The 22,902-nt window shown below is 49.2% G+C and overlaps 1 protein-coding gene across 3 annotated transcripts in view; it reads right to left on the bottom strand.

Moving 5' to 3' along the window:
* Nucleotides 1-22,902, bottom strand: part of ASTN2 (astrotactin 2) — a 354,980-nt gene that overhangs the window by 257,036 nt on the left and 75,042 nt on the right. For all 3 annotated transcript variants that reach the window (XM_064728027.1, XM_064728028.1, XM_064728029.1), the window contains exon 3: nt 9,027-9,411. In XM_064728027.1, coding sequence (XP_064584097.1) covers nt 9,027-9,411 — 385 coding nt within the window. The remainder of the gene's footprint in view (nt 1-9,026; nt 9,412-22,902) is intronic.

Here is a 22,902-nt window from a genome sequence, read left to right as displayed (position 1 = left end):
TTAGCATACCCCTTCCCTAATATGTACATGGCATTTATTTCTTTATCCCATTTGTCCTGCAAGGAAAAACCTTTGCTGGTGGGGTGCTGCTCCATCTCCCCCTGCCCCAGCACTGAGGAGGTCCAGTCCAACAGAGACTCCATTTCCCATTTTCCCAGCTCTAATAAAATCCTTAACTTGGGGGTTTTTATGAGACATCATAACTTTTTTTGCTTAGGCAGCCAGCAGAGAGGATGAGGGAAGATGGGCAGACCCTCAGTATCAGCTAATGCTCCTCAAGTTATCAAATAATTGAAAAGTTAAATAAGAACCCTCTGGAGGAAGCTTCCCGATTTGGTGCTAATGGGCACACGGAGCAGTCGGGGCTAATGTTGCATGGAGGAGACACACTGGCTGGAGAGCAGAGTGCTGACCTCGAGCTCCCTCCCTCCACCACACAGCTCCTGCAGCTCTGCAGAGCCAGAGGAGACGTTCCCCATGGAGCCAGCTGGGGCAGGGACTCGCTGAGGGCAGGAGAAGTCCCATCCCCATCTGTCTGAGGAGCCACTGCTGGGGGATGAACCTGGAGGCAGCAGCACTTTGTCGAGTGAATGTGAGCAAATGCCAGCACCCCAAAGGATGGATGTGGGCAGGACAGGGCTCCAGGAACAGCCACAGCTGGACAATATGGGTGGGAAATGTGACACAGTGGCCCCTGGCCAGTCTCCACCACTCCCCAACTCCGTGCTCAGCAGCATGGTGCAGAATTAACTTTTTAGTTAGAAAATACATTTCCTCTGCCCAGCGGACAAGGTGACATTTTCACAGTACTGACAATGCTGTGCCACGTGCCAGGATGAATGAGGGAGAGATGCCAACACACAGGAGAAGGGCAAACTACCAAAATCTCTCTATGTGGCCAGGAGCTTCAGCTCCAAAAGCAGCACCAAAAGGACCAACAACATGGGAAATGTGGAGGCAGCAGATAATGAACTGAGAGCTAGTTTGTTGGCTAAGGAGAAGACCTGGGAACACCCAGAAAGCGCAGGATATCAAAACCAAACCTATTCCAAGCCACACAGGTAAAGAGGTGAGGCTGAGCACTGCCACACTCGCAGGACCCAGTGGGAGAGTCACAGCAAACGCCGTAACTCAGCGGGGCCGTCAGAAAGGATTGATTTGAAGCACCTCGTTAATAAGTTTCCTCTCCCACTGGTCCTTCAGGGAGGTCAGTGCCTAATGATAAATGGGGCTGGAAGGTGCCTGCAGACCCAGTATGAGCACAGGTGCCCAGCCTCAATCCATCTTCCTTAGGAGCCAGCTGACAAAACCGTCTCGGTGCCGTGGCCAGGTAAAACACGACCGGTGGGAAGAGGACACGCAAACAGGGGGAAGAGGTGGTGCTGTACCTGCCCTCCCTGCTCCCTTCCCCATAAAACCCACAAATCTGGGATGGAATGATGAGCAAAAATCTCCACATGCCAACTGGTGGAGCCACAATGCCACTAAAAGCCAAGAGAAGAGAAAAAGGGCTGAGTGCTGTGGTTTAAGGCAAACCCATCACTTGCTCAGGTGACAGGATCCAGAGCAGCCCCAGCCTGAGGGCCGATGCTAACCAGCATCTGTGTACTTCCAGTAGAAATGGGGTACACTGTGGGATTGTTCTCCTTCATCCCACATCCTCCTCTGATCAGTATGACTCCAGAAACCAGTGGCAGCTTTTCACTCCATGCTGATCCCATGGAAGCACCATCCCTGGAAGTGTCCAAGGCCAGGTTGGACGGAGCTTGGAACAGCTTGGTCTAGTGGAAAATGTCCCTGCCTGTGGCTGAAGGTTGGAACCAGATGGTCTTTTAGGTTCTTTTCAACCCAAACCCTTCCAGGATTCTGTGACAGCCCCAGTAAGAGCTGAGGCTCTCCCAGGTCCTCTGCATTGCACACAAGATGCAACCCAGCTGAGAACCTCAGGAGTGCAAGGACACCTGAGATCCCCCAAAGCAAGTAAACAGCCATCATATTATTTTTTTAGATTTTCCATCAGAGGAACAAAGAAAAAAAAGAAAAAAAAAAAGAGTCATCTTGAAGCTAATCTTGGTCAACAACTGTCCCACAGCCCAGCTACACTTTTAAATAATGTAGTGCTTTATCAAACATTCATAGTGATGCACAAAGTGATGAACAATGTGTGCCTGGCATTTATATAAATATAGCTCCTGATGGCTTATTTTCCTTGGACAGCCAACACTTCACAGCTTATCTTCTGTGAGCTTGTGATTTCGCCTGGATGGAAAACACTTTGGACACCTGGGGAATCAGGGCTACTGCACATGAAACTGCCATGACATCCCCTCTGGGCATCTGCAGCCCCACAAAACTCCACAAAATTCCTCATTCAAGAGCTGCTGCTGACTTGAGGAGCCAAAAGTCACCCAGCTGTGGCTGGAAGAGGGGGCAACCAAGGGTATTTCTTCAACTTGGGATGTTGTGGAGTATCAGGGTGAGCCCATGTGCAGTCCAAGCCTTGCAAAGCAGCAGGACTTCACAAATCCAGCATCTCTTCAGATGCTCAGCAAAATGCTGGCATAATAAACCACCCTGCTTCTGTTCCAGTCCCAATGGCACCATTCAAAGCCACTTTTCCAGCTGCTTCTTCCCTCCTCTGTCTCATCAAATTAATGAGCAGGTTGTAGCAAAGGGAGGGAAGGAAAACATTAAAACTTATCAGGAGCCCACCCCAGCAGCCTCTTCTCCACAGCAACAGTTGCCATGAGCCAGAAGAGCCCTGGCTGACCCTAGGTGTGTAAACCTTAATTAGTCATTAAGCATGGGCCACAAAACCATGAGCCAGGGGCTGCAGGACCAGAGGAAAGCCGCAAACCCCAGGAGGGTCCCTGTCCCTTCTGAGCCATTCTTAGAGGCAGGAGTATGTTGGATATGGCTCTGGTGGGAGAGATGTCCTGAGTGTGTTCCCACACATCTGTGATGCTGCTTTGATCCATTTTCTTGTGGGTCTAAGGAGGGGAGATCGTGTCCCACAGCCCCACCATTCCTCCTCCCAGAGTGGGGAGGACAACCCAGATTTGGGGTGGAGGCAACCATTGCAATGGGGTGAACAAAACAAACCTAAAACTCCAGCCTGGCACCTCTCCATCGAGATCTCCAAAGACAGTTAATACATTAATATATTAATTATGGCTGTGTTTATCTCTGCAAAGCACAGCTTTTCCCTGGCAGGTCAGGACATTTGCAAATCCACACTGAAGCCTGAGCTGGCATCATCACAGAACCGGAGACCCAATGGCATGGCTGGTGTAACCTCTCTAACTGGAGCCCTCATTCTCTTCATTAATGCATTCAGTTCAGTCACAGCTGAACATGCTGGGCTTGAAAACAGCTTAAACATCTTTATTAACTAGAGACACTACCTAAGCATGTCTGGAAGTGCCTCCTTGAATTAGGAGCCAATTTCTGCCCTGTCGAGCCCCCACCTTTTTTTTTTCCTTTTTTTCTTTTTTTTTTCCTTTTTTTTCATTTCTTTAAAGCTGAAAGTTGCAGCTGTTTTTTATCAGAGGACTGCGAAAAACCACTTTTCACTGGCAAGCTATGAGAATATACATTTTCAAAGGTCCCTATAAATTACAGGAGGAGCTGGCTGGGATTAGAGCTGGGAAAAGCTGATCACGTACAAAGAGGGTCACGATCCCATCAGGTCACTGGAGAGAAGAGCCCCAAGACACATCAGATGCTGGCCTGACGCAGTGTCCCATTTTAGCCTCCAGCCCCAGCAAACGTTAAGCCATCACTTTATTTATTAAAGGCTCAGAAAGCCTCTGGGTAATGCTGGGAATCGGGGTGGAACTGCAGCTGACTCCTCAAGCCAACAGCAGCAGCAGATGGGGGCTCCCAGCCCCAGTGTGGGCACCAGGAATGGCACACCTTGGCACAGCCATGGGCACACCTTGGCACAGCCATGAGCCCAGCCTGGCACCAGTGTGCCCTCAGGGACACAGGCTGTCACCTCAAGGACATCATTATCAGCCCAGACATCCAGTTCTTGTTTCCTGAATGCTCTCCCTTCTCCAGCATGGAGAGCAGCACCATCACCTGTCTGTCCATTGTGAGGGCATCGCCCCAACTCACACCCATCCCTAAATCTCATCTCCAAGACAATTATCAATGAATGGCAACTCTAGGGAAGAGCTTGACTACCTGCCCTCCTCTTGCACAGCTCAGCCCCCAAAATGTCCCTTTCCACAGCCCCAACATCCAACAGCCCACAGCACTGCCTTACTTCTCCCCAGAGGAGTCTCCACTGGAAGGAAAAACAATTCTGAGATGCAGCCACCAGAACAGCTCCTCCAGTGCTGATGGGGGCATAGGAAGTTCTCTCTTGCCCTCATCAGGATCCTTCCCTTGCTTTTTGCTGTTACCTCAAAGCCATTTGTCTTCCCTGCCTAAATCCCTTCTCCCACAGTTCTCCTGGTCTGCACCACCCAGAGCAGCTTGGGTGGGAGACTGGGGGGACCACAAGCCTTGATATCAGCAGTTCCAGTATTTCCAGCAGTTCCATTATTTTATATAAATCCAGTATTTCCTTATGCTGCCCTACCTGCTCTCTGCCTTGGCTCCCTCTCCAACCCCTGGACCATTAAATGACATGGCCAGGGCTGTCAGAGCAGCCAGTGGCAGAGTGGAGCTGGATCCACATCTCCAGGTGCACTCTAGGAGCCAGACCATCTTTCAGGAATGCTCAAAAAGAATCTCAATACCACTGCTGAGGAAAGCATCCATGGATTGAGTAAGAGAAACTTCAGAGGTTTACCTGAGCCAACCCAGCAGGGGAGAAGTAAGTCCAGGAGAGGAATTCAAGATGAGTGCCCAGCCACACCTTTGATATGCCCATGGTATTAATCATTGGAACCATCAGTAATAAGTCCTGTCTCCTGTCTAGACTTGGAGGCCATACCCAGACTGCAGAGCCTGTGAAGCCAGCACAAAGGCCTGCTTGAAATGTTCTTTTTTCAAACATGAAAGAAACTGAGAAATAAAGATGGGTCCTTTGTTGCAGGAGTGGAATTGCAGACAGTCGATTTTCAAGTCTGGTTTCTCCCCAGTTTTCACCAGGCAGAAGTTCTGCTCCTTGCTGATCCTTAGGAGATTTGGTTTGGCAAAATCTTCTCTGAGGAACTTGTGGGTAATCCCATAGTGAGTTTGGGATGCCAACTCCATTGCATCCAATGCATCCAGACAGGGATGGAGCAGTGTCACCTGCAATGAATGGGGCCCAAAGTCCCTCCAACAGGACCTGATGGACAAAGGCAAAGGGCTCCTGCTGCTGTAGGATGAAGCTGTGTCTGTGAGGATGACAGCTGTGTATATTGAAAGAGAAAAGCAGGTGAGGAATTCCCAAAGGGATGGAGCTTGAGGCCATCTGCTCGGGAAGAGCAGAACTCATGAGGAGCACGGACTGGAAACTCCACAGGGAAGTGAGGACAGAGGAGCTGAGAAGGTGACAACACCTGCACAAATCTACCCAAATTCCTGAATTCCATAATCACTGAACCCCATGTACATACTGGTGTGACTTCAGAGAGAGAGGGTCTCCCCAGCAAAGACCAAAGCCCAGAAACTGCACCCCACACCACAGGCCCCACTTGACACCATGCACACCCACTGAGACACAATCCTAGAGACCTTTTAATTGCCAGAGAGAACCCAAACCCACAAAGAGACAGAGCAGTCCCTGCTCCATCCCAGCTCAGGGGATCCTTCTGGATAATTAGGACAGCCTGGCTATTGCTTCCTGCCTCGCTCCATTTCATTTTATTATTAATAAAAAAAAAAAAGAACTACTTTTCTACTTTTCTTCCTAAACTGCCTTGGATTTTTCTTCTGTCTAAATTCATCTGGGCTCTGTACAATGTCACCAGGTCAGCTTGTGCTCCTGCTGCAATTCTAATTTTGTCAGCTTTACATTTTCTAGGCAGTTGGGAGATTTTTCTTTCTTTGCTCTCTTTTTTTTTTTTTCTTCCCCCCAAGTCAAAAATGATTTTGCATAACAGTAATAACATTAATGGCCCTGCACAGTGCATCCAGATTACAACTGCAGCTAGGGAGAAATAAACATCTCATCTTTGCCCTGCTGTTTATCTCCCCACAGCAGAGCCTGGTATCAGGTCAGAACCTGTAATTTCATTAACTTTATCACTCAGACACGCTTGTTGCTAGATGTCATTATTCAGCACATCACTCCTGTGTTTTGTTTGTGCTGGGATTCACTTCACATGCTCTGCCACCACATGGGAGCATCCCTCCCATCCACATCACTGCCTGAGCTGGGGAGGAAAGTTTGGCTTGCTGAGCCGTGATCTGCAAAACATTTGTGCTGCTCAGGCCTCCTGGGCAGGGACTGCACAGAGCAGAGACAGCCCTGCCTCGTTCCCTGACTGGATACATCCAGAAGTGGTGAATAAAAATTAAAAAAAAAAAAAAAAATAAAAAAAGCACACAGAAAGGAAAATTGACCCAACAGACACCAAGAGTGGGGTGTGCAAACCCCCAGTGCTGGGAAGAGCACCTGCCATCAGTCAGTGCCCAGCACAGGGGGAAGCTGCAGCACAGGCAGCTGCAGGGTGAGCAGAACTGCTCCATCTCCATTGGATTTGCCATCCCTGGTAATTAATGCTGGGAAGTGACACTTGAAAGAGGCTCTGCTGACAGCCCCTGTGACGAGAGCGTTTGGAGCCCGCTGACAAGTCCCAGCTGATGCCTTATCACAAGGCAGCTCAGCAAGGAGAGCCTTTCCCATGGGAGCTGGTTGGTGGATTCCCTGGGATGCAGGCACAGCTCCCCAGCCATCCCCAGTGGGCACAGTGAAGCCTGGCAGTGCCAGCTGGGCACTAGGGAAAGGCTGATCTCACTGTGGCTCTACAGCCACGCTCCAGCTGGGTGTCCCTTAATGCCTCCACCTTCAATGCAGCTGCAAAGCCAAGCCCAAGCTGAACTGGCTTCCAGATCTCCAGGTACCTGGTGTCTGCTCACACCAGCTGCAGCCTCTCCACCCCACAGGAATCCAGCTGTGACTGCTGCTCGTGGGCAGGGAGCAGCATGTCTGAGCCACCACGTTCCCCCCGCCTGTGCCACCAGGTCAGAGTGGAAAGCTCACAGCACATCTATTCATGTCTGCAGGCTAGAAACCCCAGATCTGAACCACAGCCACCTCATCCTGGGCAATCCAGGCTCTCAGCAGCTTCAGCAGGGAGGAGTGAGCAGCACAAACCATAGCTTGGCTCCTTGAGCAGAGCCTCATCCAAGAGGGAAAAGTGCCCATCTGGAAGGAAGCATATGCTGAACTGGCACAGTCTGGAAGGATCAGACTAGGCAAGGCACAAACCTGCCTCGATCCAAGGCACAAAGCCTGACAGCATCACAAGCAGAGCTGGTGGGAGCATTTGGGAACATCTCTCCCAGCTCAGGTATGCCACAGGCAGCTTCCAGCTTGGGGCAGGGGGTTCAGTCTGTGTAAATTCATTATTGCCAGTTCCTGAAGCCCTTGGATAGTTTAATATTCTGCTCTAGATCTTGTTTGCTGTTTTGTTTTGAAGAGCACTGAAATGCAGTTACTGCTGTCTTCCCCACTCACACAACTCTAAATAATTTATAGAAAAGCAAAACAAAGAAGAGAATATGAAAGAAGAAAGAAGGGAGCTGGGTTATGAGATATGAAGGCTTTCATTTGTTCATTCTCACTGAGCAGAGGGTTGAGGAAACATCTCTTAACCCCATGGGCTGGTAACAGCCAGACACACACCAAGAGATGCCAACAGGGATGCTCAGAGCAGCACTCGAGGATGACAGATTGATCCCTGGGCCCCTCCAAATCTGTTTGAGCAGCAATACCCATCACAATCAGCACAGCCTTGTTTAAAAGGGGAAAGAGTAGAAAGCATTTTAAGGGTGGAAGATAATCAACCTCAGCTACCACTTATGACCATCACAAGGGCAGGAGCTGCTTTCCAGACACAGTGCATCACCTAGGCAATCCCTGGCTCCTCCATGGAGCCAAAAACAGTCCCTGTCCCCATCCCTGCCACTGTGGCTGCTAGGTCTGACTGCAAAGCCCACACAAGAAGGGAAGGATGGTTCAGCACCACTCCAAGATCCCTTCCCTGCACAGAACAAGCCAGCACATCCCTTCCTCGCTCCTGCTGGAGTCACTCACAGCACTAATATGCTTTGCTTTGTTTATTCAAATGCATTTTTACTGTGCATTGCAGGTGAACAATATTAAATGGCTCATAATAACATTTCAATAAGCAGAGGTGGGTGTAGAAGCTTCTGACAGACAGATTTTCCAAATGCAAGCAATCAAGCACGCCTCAGCCGAAATCCCCTGGGGAATGCGCCGCTCCCTGTCAGAACTCAGCACATCCCTCTGGGTACCCAGAGTTGCTGAGGACCCCGCCGGGGGGCTCAGAGACCCTGGCACACAGCCCAGAGCACCTGCAGGTTTGATTTTGACCCGGTGAGCAAATTACCAGCTTTGTATGAGGACCTGATAGTCACAGAAGTTTGAATGGTGTAGTAACAAAATTATCACAGAGTGAAAACGTAGATTTTAGGATTTTTGGAATGGGGTTTTGGGGACAAGATGGAGGAACTTGGGCGTGTCCAGCCTTTCTTCTTCTTGTTCTCCATTTTCTGCTGTGATGTTGGCACTTTGGGATTGGTTTAGAGTAGAAGTGCACTGTCTAACACAGGTGATAGGTATTGGGAATTAAGTGTAAATATGTTATACGTAGTTTGTAGTATAAAAGGACAACACAGAGTGCCTGTGGCTGCCCTGCTGAGCAGATCTCGGCTGGGCAGAAAGAAAATTTTATAGATAAGAATTAATACACAACCTCAAGACCAAAAAGTGAAGAGCTCTGATTTGTTCTTCAGATGCACAGGCCAAAAGAGAGACATCCTGCACATCTCAGGGCAGCAATTAACAACCAAAAACCCAAGAGCTCCCCGGCAGAGCAGAGCAGAGAAAAACCACAAACCTTTCTTCTCGTAATCAGGCTTCTCCTCCCCTGCCCTGCCCAGGCTCTCCAGCGTCCTCGTCACCTGGCTGCCAAACTCATCCTCCCTGGCGCTGGGCTCTGCCCGCCGCGGCGTCTCCTCCTCCTCCTCATCCTCGTAGTCATCCAGGATGGGCGTCTCGCGGATGGGCACGCCGATGACGGAGTTGTGGGCCTGCAGGCGCGAGTTGCGGAAGCTCTCGCGGGCCTGGGGCCCCAGCAGCACCGAGGGGATGTAGTGGATCTCGTGGGTGGCCTCGGTGCTGGCGCTCTTCTGCGGGATGCGGCGGCGCTTGTGCCAGCGGCGCTGGGCGTACAGGGCCACCATGAACACCAGCAGCAGCAGCAGCAGCGCGATCAGCCCGCCCTGCAGAGAGAGCACAGCGCACTGTCAGGGGGGCACAGAGGAAAGTGAGGGATGAGGGGGTGCTGCAGGGTTGTAGAATCACAGAATGATGGGTGGATGAGATCCTAAAGCCCATCATTCCACCCCCCTGCCATGGGCACAGACAAAGAATTCACAGAATGACCAAGTTGGGAGAGACCTTCAAGATCATCGAGTCCAACCCAGCCCCAACACCTCAACCAAACCCTGGTACCCAGTGCCACATCCAGGCTTTGTTAAACACACCCAGGGATGGTGACTCCACCACCTGGAGTACTGCACAACATATTCCAGACATAGACCTTTTCTACAAAGCTCTTGTCTTTCTTCTCCTCCAAATTTTATTCAATACAGCTCTTAACAAAGTTAACATTAAAAATAAAAATCTTTAACAAAATTAAAAAAACAAAAAACCAAAAAACACTTCCAAGTATCTGTATGTACATGGAAGTAGCACATCCTCTAAAGGGAGCCTGGCTAGAGAGTACCACAGGGAGCCAGCTCTGCCTCTGGCTGCTCTGGAAGTTAAATTCATCCCCACACACACAAGAGCTGTGCCTGTGCCAGCTCCCAGCCTCTTAATCTCTGCAGCATCAGAGCAATTTTATCCCGTGGCAGACAAGCAAGGCAGGGCATGTAAATCAGGAGCAGCATGAGCGACCAGGGCTTTGCAGCATGACAGGAACAGCCAGGGCAGGGCAGGCGTTCCTTGGGCACCTGGGATGCCACTGCCCAGAGCTGCACCGAGCTCTACAGCAGAGCAGAGGTGTGGAAATTCCCTCTGCATTCCATACACAGCACCTGGAGCACGGCTCTGACTCCTAAACAGCAGCAGCTGTAAGGAGGTGAGTCGCTCTAGGACACGAAATAAAATGATGCAGACACTGGAACCTCCAAGGTAAAAAGAGGGAAGTTTAATTTCTGACTCCAACATTTACAGATTTCCAAAAGCGACAGTGGATTGGAGGATGGCAGTGCCACCTCTACAATGGCACTGGACAAACCAACAGTCCATCAAATTTCTCCTCCTCCATAAAAGAATGTAAATAAATAAGTATTTACAGAAAAGCATGTGAGGCAGTTCGTTACAAGAATGTAAACATCAAAAGGCTTAGGAGAATTTAAAAAAACCAGGGTGACAGATGTGGCAGTGGAAAGTGCAGATCACAGAATGAGCTGCCTCAGGAGATGTTTCCCTGCACCACAACCTGCCACAGGAGAGGCCCAGCCCAGCACACCTCACATCAGGATCCCCTCCTCTCCTAACAGATGCAGGAGTTGGGGGTTCAGGACACTGCTCAGCTTGAGCTCCCCAATTTGCACAATGTGCACCATCAGGAAAGGTGTTCTGCTGTCCAGGAGATCTCAGGGATCCATGCATGGCAAAGGGGCAGGGCTTGGTGAGCTGCCCAGGTTTGTGCCCTGCAGTACCAGGGCACAAGGACCAGAGCGATGGAGACCTATTGAAAATCAACAGTGACTCTGACGTTGGTGAGGGAGAGAGAATGACTCCATGGATATCAGAAGGCTAATTAATTATTCTATTTTACTATATTATTCTGTACATCTTAAACTGAACCTGCCTAGCACTCAACCCTGCACACACTGCCCAGAATCTCATGACTGTCACCCAACAGTCCCCACACACACACACACTCTTGGCCCTGGTAGGCCAAGAAAACGAAGCACCATCACTTTGGGTAAACAATCTCCATATTGCATTCTACTTTTGCACAAACACAGGCACAGCAAACAATAAGAATCGTGTTTTCCTTCTCTGAGGTTCAGAGAATGTGAATCCCAGAAATATTCTTGGGAAGAATTGTGCCTTACATTTCTCTGTGAAGAATTGAATGTGGGTCTGCAAAGACCCACCATGGCCTTCCATGCCCAGAAACAAGAACCAGCATGGACACCTCAGCCTGGGAGAGCAGACATGAGTTTCCTTGGATTTGCACAGTTCCTGATGCATGCAGAGCATCACGGGAGCTCCCTGGTCTGAGCCATCCACACCCCCTGGCATCTCCTCAGAAATCCAGTTTGCAGGAGATAAACCATGGCACACCACAAGGGAGGCCAGGCCAGGTGACAAGGACACAGCAGAGCCACAAACTTCAACTCAACAAACCCTACTGCAAAGCCAGGTCTGGATCATGTGCCAGCATCTTTACAGCAAAGAGAGAGTCCAGAAGGGCTTCAGAACAACACTCCTGGATGTGATAGCTGGGAAAAATATTCTCCAGGGCCTTCACCACCAAATCCCTGTGCTGCCCAACTGAGTATCACTCACTCTTTTGTGCACTCTGCCACTGGAAAGGGCTGCAGGGCACAGCACTCTGCACCCATGGGCACTCACCCTCCATGGAAAAGCAAAACCAGAGACATCCCAGGTGCTCAGAAAAGGTCAGAGAGACAGCAAAAGCCTTGCAGAAGGAACAGCTGTGCCAGCTGGAGCCAAGGAAGGGGTTCAGCACCCATGGCAGGCCTGGGGCTGTGGATCTTCCTGGCTGGGCTCAGCTTGTATCTGCCTCTGGGAAATGTCCTGGAGACAATAAACCTGGCAGGTTTATTGTCAAAAATAGATTTTTGGGGTTTTAGAATGGGGGCTTGGGGTCCCAAGATGGAGGCGTGCCCTGTCCTTCTTCTTTCTTCTTCCTAGCTCCCATCTTCTGGGTGATGCTGGCACTTTTGGATTGGTTTAGAGAAGAAGCTCACTGTCTAACATAGGTGATACGTATTGGGAAGTTATGGTAAATAATGTACACATAGTTTTTAGTATAAAATATAACATCACCTCTGAGGTGGTCAGAGTGCCTCTGTCTGACCTGCTGAACAGACCTCAGCAGACCAGAGAAAGAATTTTATCGATAAGAAACAATAAACAACCTTGAAAACAAGACCAGAAGAGTTCTGACTCCTTCTTTGACTGCTGGGCTGGGAAAAGAGACTTTCTAACCTATCTTGGGGTCACTCTGAGCAGCAGAGATTCTGAGAGGCTGGGAATCTTTATTTAAAGATCTCTCTGCTTGGGAAGACCTGCAAGAAGACATAAAGACAGAAGAAGCTACAAGAAGACATAAAGAGGTTCTTGGTGGGCCATTCCCCCTCTGACTCAAGAATGACAGGGCTGGCTCAAGGAAGCCAAGCACTCCCAGCCCAGCCACAAGTCCCACATCCTCTGGGGATGAGCCAGAGATCTCTGCTCTGCCAGTGTCCCCTGGGAAAGGCTGGGGGTGCCTGTGCCAGCCCCCTGGGTGAGCACCAGGGGCTCATGACAGGCAGCTCCATTCCAACGTGCTCCTTTAGTCCCTGACCCCTTCCTGGCAGCTGCTTGTTTAACAACACCACACACGCCTGGAGAGCTTCCTGGGGAAAAAAAGGGGGAAAAAAAAAAAAAAGTCAAACTTAGGAGGCGTTCAAGCCAGCCTCATTTTAATCTATTTTTCGTGTTAAATTATCCAACTGAGGGAGCAGGAGAGAGAAAGGGGAAAGAAGGGATAATATGAGAAATGTTTTATTTGACAACGTGTCATTGGGAAACTGATTATTTCTGTCTCCGAGCTTTTTAATATTCCCAAACAATGGCCGAGCCGCGTGGGGATTTGGTATTCTAAGGCTGGATTTATAATACTCTGTTCTGCAGTGATAAGAACACGGGGCCTTTAATCCTCTGAGCTGTGAACATGCATATTCTCCCACGTAATGTCCTTCCTGCCATGCTCCTGCTGCCCTGGGCCGGCCAAGCAGGGGCCACCAGCACCAGAGCATTGCCAAGACCCACAGGAGAGGAGAGGGAATGGGAGAAGGAAGATGGGGGAGAAGAGGGATGGTGGGAACAACCCACGTGTGGAAAGAACTGCAGGGCTTGTGGTGCCACAGCAAAGCTCAGCTGAAGCTGAAGAGCAGCAAGGCTGGTGTTGGAACCCAGGAGATTCCTCTGGCTGTCCTGGAAGATTTGAGACCCTGCCAAGGGGCTCAGAGACATTGGCACAGAGCCCAAGACCCCTGTGCCTTTGATTTAGCCCTTGGAAAAAACAATTACCAACCTTTATATGAAGAATTGCAAGTCAAGAGAGCCTAAGTAGAGTAATAGTTGGTTTGTCATGGGGTGACAAAATAGATTTTTGGGGTTTTTAGAATGGGGGTTCAGGAGGCAAGATGGAGGGATCTAGGCATGTCCAGCCTTTCTCCTTCTTCTTCCTAGCCTCCATCTTCTGCTGTGATGTTGACACTTTTGGATTGGTTTAGAGTAGAAGCTCACTGTCTAACATAGGTGATAGGTATTGGGAAGTAATTGTAAATAATGTACACGTAGTTTTTAGTATAAAAAGATAACACTGCCCCAGGGCAGGCAAAGTGCCTCTGACTGTCTTGCTGAGCAGACCTCAGCTGGACAGGAGAAAGAATTTTATAGATAAGATACAATAAACAACCTCGAGACCAAAAAATGAAGAGCTCTGAATCCTTCTTTGACTGCTGGGCTGGGAAAGGAGACTTTCTAACACATCTCAAGATCACCCTGACCAGCAGAGATTCTGAGAAGCTGGGAATTATTTGAAGCCCAGAAGGAAAATCAATGGGAGAGGCCACCCTGAAGCTCAAGAGATTGAACCCTCACATCAATTATGAAGGCTGCCAAGCTGTAGGATTGGAAGGCCATCACTCTGTGGCAGTCTCTGAGATGCTGAAAAATTTCTGGGCAGCAAGAGGACGCATTGCTGCTTTGAACACAACCCCCAGCCTGCCCTACCAAGCCAGGGAAGGGCAAGGGAGTCCCACTGAGGCTCTGGAGTCCAGAAAAAACTTCCTTGCAGCAGCCTCTGGCCTTTCCAGCTCTGCTCCCCACAGTGGTGGGATGTGCTGTGATCCCTTGCAGGAATCCTCCATCCCTGCAGTCACACAGTGACAGCCCAGCTGCTCAGAAATCAAGCCCTGACAGTCTTGCAGCTGCCACACCAAAAGGGCTGAAGCCACAGAAGAAAATCCCAGGCTGGAGGGGATAGTTTGGGCAGGGCAGACCTCTAATACCACAGCACCCCTGTAGATCAAAGCAAACCCAGTGCTAAACAGCACAGCACTCAACTCTGTGCTGACCTGGGCTCCTTCCTCCCAACACCAACACAAGTTTTTGTCCTCAGGCAAGAATATACCTCTTTATTTCCTAACTTGAAGCCAGCCCCATGGCTACTGAGGTGCTGCTGGATGAAGCAGGGCTCCCACAGCCCTGGACATAGCTCCAAGGAGAGTCCCCAGGCTGCCCAAGGATGCCCCATGGGCTGAACGAGCCCCACACCAGAAATGGGCTCCCACAGCTCAGACATAGCTCCAAGGACAGTCCCCAGCAATGCCCAAGGATGTCCCAAGGGCTGAATGAGCCCCCAGTGCTGGAGCATCTCATCCCCTGCATCATCCCAGCAGCTGAATTAGGGTGAGCAATCAGGTCCAGCAATAACCACACAACCCTCGGGGCTCTTCACACTGTGTACTTTTCCTTTCTTTCCTTTTTGGCTGTAAAGGTAATTAAACACTAGCACAATTTACCAAGGGGTGTAGTGGATTATCCATCACTGTCAATTTTAATTTTATTTTTTTTTAAATCAAGCCTGGATGCTTTTTGAAAAGTCATAGTTTATTTCAAATGAGAAATAGAGGCTTGAGGGCATTCTTGCACCCTTTGCAGCTCTGAGGGAACAGCAGATGATCCCATTGTCTTTTCTTGAATTCTCCTCACCCAACAGATGATCCCATAGTCCTTTCTTGAATTCCCCTCACCCCACTTTTGGCTTTCCCACAGTTCAGCTCCACAGCATCTTATCTCTCATCTGGGGCACTTCATCCCCTCCCAGGCAAGCCGGACACACACAGCACCACCAGACCCTGGATGCACAGAAAGGTCAGGCAGAGCCCACTCCCATTCACAAATCACAGCCAGCCCTTCCAGCCCAAACCCTCACTGCTGCAGTGATGAGTGAGCACCAGGCAGGGAAACTGAGGCACAGCATGGGGGTGGGACCAAGGACAGAGAGCAAGCCAGCATGAAGGCTAAAGAGGAAGAACAAATACCAAGATTAAAATATATACATATATGTACTCCAAAGAGGTCTGGATCCAGTCCTGACTCCAGATCACTCAACGCCACCTCTGTCTCTAAGAGACAACAATGATACACAGGGCAAATCTCCTAAAATCCAACATTTTCTCCCTGTACATTTCAAATCCCCACTGAAGCACAGCTTCACCAAGGTGCCTAACCACATACTCAACGTTAAAAATGTGTTTAATTCCCATTACAGTCCATGAGCCTAGAGCACACGCCTCAGCGCTTTGCTGAGCAGGGACAGCTCCTTGAATTGCAGCCCAAGGAGAACAGCATTACATCTCTTTTTTCCCCTCTTCCCACAGCTCACCACCTCACTGAGCTACAGGTATGACTGAGGCACTGCCTTCTGGGGGTGTTGTTATCACAGCTGATAACAGGTGTCCTGAGGTGACAGCACCCCTGAACCACCCTCTCTGAATGGCTGCAAGGAGCTCAGGATGTGGCCCAAGGATTTAGGAGGAAGGTTTCCCACAGGATGGCTCCATCCAGACCCTGCAGATCCTCCTACCACGCTGTACATCCACACACAGGGCATAAATTTCATAGTGTATACAGTCCTGTAAAGTACAGCACACACACAAGCAATGAGAGTTACAGTTGCTGTGGGAACCATAACTTTAAAATCTCTGACTCTTCCACGATAAAAAAAAAAAAAAAAAAAAAAAGAACAAGTCAGACAAGTCACATTTTCATACTTTTTTTTTTTAAGCCACGCTCAGTTTTGTTTTGCTGTTTCATCCAAGAAGGGAAACAAAAGAAGGAGTGAACCTGCCAATCAGGCTTTCTGTGCTGCTCAGACATGCAATGTGATGTTCCAGTAAATGTTTATTTGAAAGGTCTCCCAGGCACTGGCTGTGTGCAAGCACCAAAACACACAACCCTCAATCACAGCCAACGTGCCTGCGTGTCCCGAACCGCACATCTCACTAGGATAACAATTCAAAATGACTCCTAATCCATTTTTATTATGTAAAAAAAAGGCATTTATTTGCAGCGAGCTGAAAGAGGAGGGCTGGAGGTGATTTTATTAAGTACCTGATTGCTGGCTCTTTTTAAAGCCGGGGCTCAGATTGCATAAATTGTGATTTTAATGCGCGCTAAACGGTTCACCGGAATGGGCTGACCTGCTAACCCAGAGCCTGCCCTCAGAGAGGGGAGATTTTAAAATTCATAATGTCTCCTGTGCTTGCACTCATGTTTTCCTAATGTGGGCAGCACAAAGCTGAGACAAAAACAAAAGATTTTCCTTCCCCCCAAGGGGTTTGAGTTGCAGAGCCCTAATCCTGCTCCACGCTGAGCCAACAAGAGACCCCTGCACGTGTTCATCCCACTCAGCTCATTTCCACCCCACCCTCAGCTGTGTGCCATCCCTGTTCCAAAGAGGAGGGGAAATTAATTTGATTTTTAGGAAAAACGTTATTTTTATATGAATTTTATATCTATATAATAGATAGATAGATAGATAGATAGATAGATAGATAGATAGATAGATAGATAGATATAATATATTTTTTATATATATATATTATAATACTCTGTTCTGCACTGGTAAGAACACGGGTATTTAATCCTCTGAGCTGTGAACATGCATATTCTCCCACGTAATGTCCTTCCTGCCACACTCCTGCTGCCCTGGGATGGCTGAGCAGGGGCCACCAGCACCAGCAGCACCAGAGTGTGTATGTATATATATATATATATATATATATATATGTATGTATATATATATATATATATATATATATATATATATATATTGTAAATAAATTTTATAAATAAAAAGACCTGGATTTTCAATAAAAAGAGGCCACCTCATCTACAGTAAGTGTCTCCCAGTGCAGGTGAGGTTTTACCAACCAGGACAACATGCTGCAGGTTAAGTGCCCAAGGTTGTGGCACCTCCCAGTGAAACACAGGGCTAAAGGAAAGTCCTTCAGAGCCACCCCAGACACAGTGTCCCTCCCTGCAGCCTCCTCAGCACAGAGCCCAAACCCTGATTGTCCATGGGAGCCCAGCTCAGGTGAGGAGCATCCCCATGCCACAGCCACAGCCCAGCAAAGGCCACTCCTGCCAGGGAAAGGATGAGAGGGAACCCACCCAAACTGACTGTGTGTGGCCCTAATACCTTCCCAGCAGAGAGGGAAAAGCAGTGAAACCCTCCAGGGTTCAGTTTATGCCTGGTTTCACTGAATCCACCAGTAGCACCTCCAGGGATGGAGGGCACTTGCCATGGGACCTCCCAAAGTCACAGCCACTGCAGGATCCCTGACCTCCCCAACCCTTTCCAAACAAAGGTTTAGCAAATGCTAAAAGAAAGGTTTCAAATGAGGAGGATTATTACAATATCCGCCAGCACAGCGTTTGCTAGCAAGCAATGAAATATAATTAAAAGTAAAGAATACTTGTCAGATAAATGACAAACACGTACTGCTGTTGCAAAAGTACCTTTGCTTGTTTTTTTTAATAACTGTGTTTATCCGCTTCCTCACTAATTTGCAAAAAAATGCAGTTAATTCTCAGTGGATCTCGCAACCATTAGTGCGAATTAATGCTGTTCCCACTGTATATTCTGCATATATTAGAAAAAAGATTAATCTAATAAGAGATGCACATCTCCGGGTGAGGGAACACGAACACGATTCACATCGTGCCTGCAGCTCCTGAGAGGGACAGGGAACAGCACCCGTCCTGCTCAATTAACCAGCCACTCCTGCGGCTGCCAGACCTTGGCCACTTGTCCAGAAAATGTGGCAAACGTGCAGAAATTCACCAAAAGTGCAGGCAAAGAGAGCCAAACCCCACTGATGGACCAGGTCTCCTCTGCTCTGGTTGTGCTGCTGCTCTATCCATGGTGAAGATGAGAGAGAATGGAAAAGGGGTTTAGCATTCATTTATAGACTTCTCAAATAATTTTTGGAGATGATAAGGTGCTATTGTACACACAGACATGAAGGAAAGGAGTTTGTTTTGTTAGCTGTGGGGTTTTGTTGTTTTTGGGGCTTTTTTTGGAACAATCCAGCCTATTGTGTAAAAAAAAACCCCACCACAGAAATAACAACCCACAAAAAACAAACCCTGCCTTACCATATTTAAAGTGCAAACATTTCAGCATAATGAACATCCACAGCTGAATGAACACAAAATACAGCTTTCCAGAAGGAGAGGGAGGGTATTCAAACACATTAACAGGGATAAAGCCTCTGTGCACATGCCTATTTGGCATCTGAAGGTACCTTGGAATTCTGGCATCATAAGTCACACAACAGGAGTCACACACCACAGCCCCCCAAAGCCTCCACTGGTACCTGGGGCATCACAGACCAAAGGGAAAAAACAAATCAAACCTTAATTTTTATCAATTTTCATTTATGATTTGATAAGAAATTTGAAAACTGTGCTGCCCCCCCATGCAGAATAGAGCGGGGAGAACCAAGATTTTGATTTAAAGAGAAGTTCCAAGACCTCAGGAACCCTCCAAGCCTCCTCTCCCAAAACACCACAGCTATTCCCAGCAGGCTCTTAAAAGCCCAGTTAAATACCGCACTTAACCACACACTTAACTCCCATTAACTTCACTGGAACCTTGCTCACACATAAAATTTATCCCGTGTTTCAGGGCTTTTTCATCTCCCAGGGCTTTTTCATCTCCCTGACAAGAACTGAGAGTTCCCTCATCCAGCTCTCCATGTGATGCCTCCAAACCACCTCGGGGCTCAGCACGGTGCAAAAACAAACCCACGGGGATGGGATTTCCTTCTCTGCAGCTCCCACACTCACTGCTCACACCAGTCCACAGAAACCTTTTTGTTCTGCAGCACATCTTGATGAAACTGCTCCTTTCTCACCCACTCCTCTTGCTGGATCAATTGGGAATAAAGAAGTATGGGAATGCACAAGATTTTGGGTTTTTTCTTGTTGTTTGAAGGGTGTGAGAGCAGCAAACTCTTTCCTGGGGGACAGGGCACTCTGCCACTGGGCTGTGAAGGGAAAAGCTGGATTTGCATCTCCCAAAGGGCCCTTTGAAGCCCCAGCTCTGAAGAGCTCTGCACACCCTGGGGAAAGTCCCCGTCCCCAAACTCCTGAAATTCAACTTCTTCTTTTGTTCCCATATGGATGCAGAACACTCAGGAAAACAGGAGGAAAGCAGAGGTGCCAGCATGGCAGAGATGCCACCTGGGTGCCACCAAGATGCCATGCCACACTCCCTGGTGTGCTACAAGATTTGGGATCCCAAAAGGTGAATTTGCAACTCCCTTTGAACCCCAAGCTCTGAAGAGCTCTGCAGATCCTGGGGACAGTCCCCATTCCCAAACTCCTGAAATTCAACTCCTTTTCTTTTTCCCATATGGATGCAGAACATCCAAGTCAAGAGGAGGAAAGCAGAGGTGACAGCATGGCATCGATGCCACCTGGGTGCCACCAAGATGCCATGCCACACTCCCTGGTGTGCTGCAAGGGGCTGAGACAATCTGAGACTCACACTCTCCACCCCAGCTGGGAGCAGAGGGTTTGGGATGCAGGGAAGGAGAAACAAGAGCTCCTTCCCAGATGGAGTGAGGATTGCAGGGCATGGCTGCTACAGCTGCCTCACACCACGAGGGTGGTGGTGGGAAGGCTGCAGCCCCCCTGCCCAGGCAGCAGCAGCAGCTGAGGAAGTGCCTGTTTGGAAGTGGGAAAGGATTCATTTCAATTAAACCTGCCTGGTGCTCCAATCGAAACCAATTAATTCTCCCCATCTGAAAGCTGATTAGCTGGGCTATCTGGGTAAATGGATAATAACAGGCTAATAACCCCCTCCCCGTGCACACACCGGGGCTGCTGTCAGGTTTTTGACACAGGTTTTTGACACCCTGTCTCCAGCCTAATTGCAGCATCTGTGAATAACTGTGGAGCAGATCCCGGCTCCATCCCTGGCAGCAGGCAGGGACCAGGTGAGGGTGGCCACTCCAGAGCCAGCCTGAGATCCCATTGCTGCTCCCAGGCTTCCAAGAGGGCTCTGAGCAAGGAAAGCTGCTCCTCCAACCCCAAAATCTCCCTGATCCCCCTAGAAGCTGTCCTGGGCATTGGGATGGCAGTTCCCAGCTCTCCAGCCCCTTTCCCTTCCCCTGGGCAAGGAAAGCTGCTCCTCCAACCCCAAAATCTCCCTGATCCCCCTAGAAGCTGTCCTGGGCACTGGGATGGCAGTTCCCAGCTCTCCAGCCCCCTGGCTGTTATTAGCCAGTGTTTAACTCTACTGCCCATCTCCTTCCTGATCCTTCTCCTCTGGAATGTTCTCCCACCCAGCACAGCCTGACACAAACACAAGGAACAGCACGGTGCTGAGATAATGGGCAGAGCTCTGCAGCTCACCCCAAACCAGCCCAGCACCCCCACTGAAGCATCTCCACCAACCCAGGCTCCTGAAGCTGCTCCAGGGCTCAGCCCCTGATGTCCTCAGGGAGCTCAAACAGCTGAACATAGCCATGGAGCCAGCAGGAGAGAGCAAGGGAAGGCACAAACCCATCCCATCCTGCTGTGACCCTCGTTCCCTCCAGTACCCATGTCACTAATGCCACCTCAGCCCTGGTGGCACAGCCTGACTCTGCACATCCCAGAAAAGAGGCAACAACTGGGGAGCTAGTGGCAGGAATTCTCCATCTCCGCTCCCCACTTTTTTCCTCACATTTAGGAAGTGTTGACTAGCTAAAACCCACTTTTCCAACGATGTATTTTTGGTTTAGAGCAAATGCTGAGCCAAACTGTGAATGGAGAAAAACAAAGACTCAATCCTGCTGCCATTTTCTAATCAAATTTCCTTTTACTAATTTGACAGGCCTGTTTTGAAAATTTAAATGTAAGGCTAAAATGAAGTTAGATTCCACAGCTAAATGGGAATGGAGACAAAATGCTCAAATTGAGCTAATAAAGTCCTTCTGCCCACACCTTTGGGCTCACAACGCTCCTCTCCACTCCTTGTTTGTTGAGCACTGAGCTTTAGTTTGCTCACTCCCCCCACCATGCACAGGCATCCCCCAGCAGTTTGTTTTTAGATTTCCCTCTTTCCTTCCTGTAGGAGGCAGGAAAACAACTTCCACCCAGCTCCATCTCCTGTCCTGTGGCTGGCTTGAGTTCACATCTAATCCAAATTAAGCCCAGTTTTTTCAATATTTCCATCTTCAGAAGAGCCCTGCAATAGAAACAGCTTGGCCAGAGGGGAAAGAATGATTGGGAGATGAAGATCCAGCTCTGTGTGCTCCCAGAGAGCTCACCTGGGTCCAAGGAGAAGAGAGAGCTCTGGGCTGGAGATGAGCACCCTTCAGAGACACCACTGTCCTGCACAAGCTCCTCCACCTTTCAAAGCCTCCCCTTGCTCCAAACAAAAAGCCTCTTACTCCCCAGGGACTCAGCTGTTGTCCTCAACATCTGACCTTCTTCCAGGCTTTCATCACTCAAGAGTGATTTCCCACAGAACAAAGGGAGCCAAAAGAAGAATGGAGTCTCTACTTTGTGCTACAGAGTGCTAGAAACATGGTGGTTCAGCTTTTCTGGTCCATGGCTGTCATCCTTGGAAAAGTTCCCTCAGGGAGCAGCCCCACTCGTGTTTCATGGCAGTGGGACTAGAATAAATCCCTAAATCCAAGGATAAATGCAGTAGAGAGTGCTGGGAAGCACAGAAGAGCAGGATGGTTACTGATCTCAGACCAGGTGCCCTCACACAAGCTGGACAGGAGTGTGGGTTTGAAAACCAGAGGCTGAATGTGTCTTGCACAGACCAAAGAGGAGGTCCAGGGAATGAAATTCCAGAACTCAGAGCCTCAGCAATCCAGATGTCCTGTTCCTGCCTCAGGCACCAAATGTCCCTGTCCCTGCAGGGATGAGCTGCTGGACCTGGCATCACAGAGCAGGGTCATAACACAATGTTCAGAAGGAGCTTGAAATTTTAAACAGAAGTGCTTAGACCCCTCCTTTTCAAAAGGAGCAGCTCTGGTCACCCTCCACCCCTGGGGCAATGCCAGCCTGCATCCCTGCATGCTGCCAGAGAGCTGCAGTGAAATCCCCAGAGCAAAACATTTACAGGAAAAGGGTTTCCATCCATCACTTCAAACCTCCTGCTCATTTAAATCTGCCCAAAAGTTTTCTGAAATCCTTGGCTGTCTCAAAGCTGGGCTGGAGGCAGAGCACTGCTGGGGCTGCTGGACCCTGATCTCTGTCAGAACATCGCCCACATGGACCGGGAATTCTTGCAGAACAGGACACAGAAACATCCATCAGCAGTGACAAAGGGCTATTGATCCTGCCCCAGGGCACTGAGCTGGACTCAATGCCTGCTCCAAATCCCTTCTTCCGCTCCACAGATCCTGTAGAAAAGCAAATCTTCATCCTGGAAACCCTTG

The sequence above is a fragment of the Zonotrichia leucophrys genome, chromosome 17 (assembly GCF_028769735.1).
Source record: "Zonotrichia leucophrys gambelii isolate GWCS_2022_RI chromosome 17, RI_Zleu_2.0, whole genome shotgun sequence".
NCBI lineage: Eukaryota > Metazoa > Chordata > Aves > Passeriformes > Passerellidae > Zonotrichia > Zonotrichia leucophrys.
The sequence above is the reverse complement of the archived record's forward strand: the minus strand, read 5'-3'. Positions and strand labels throughout refer to the sequence as shown.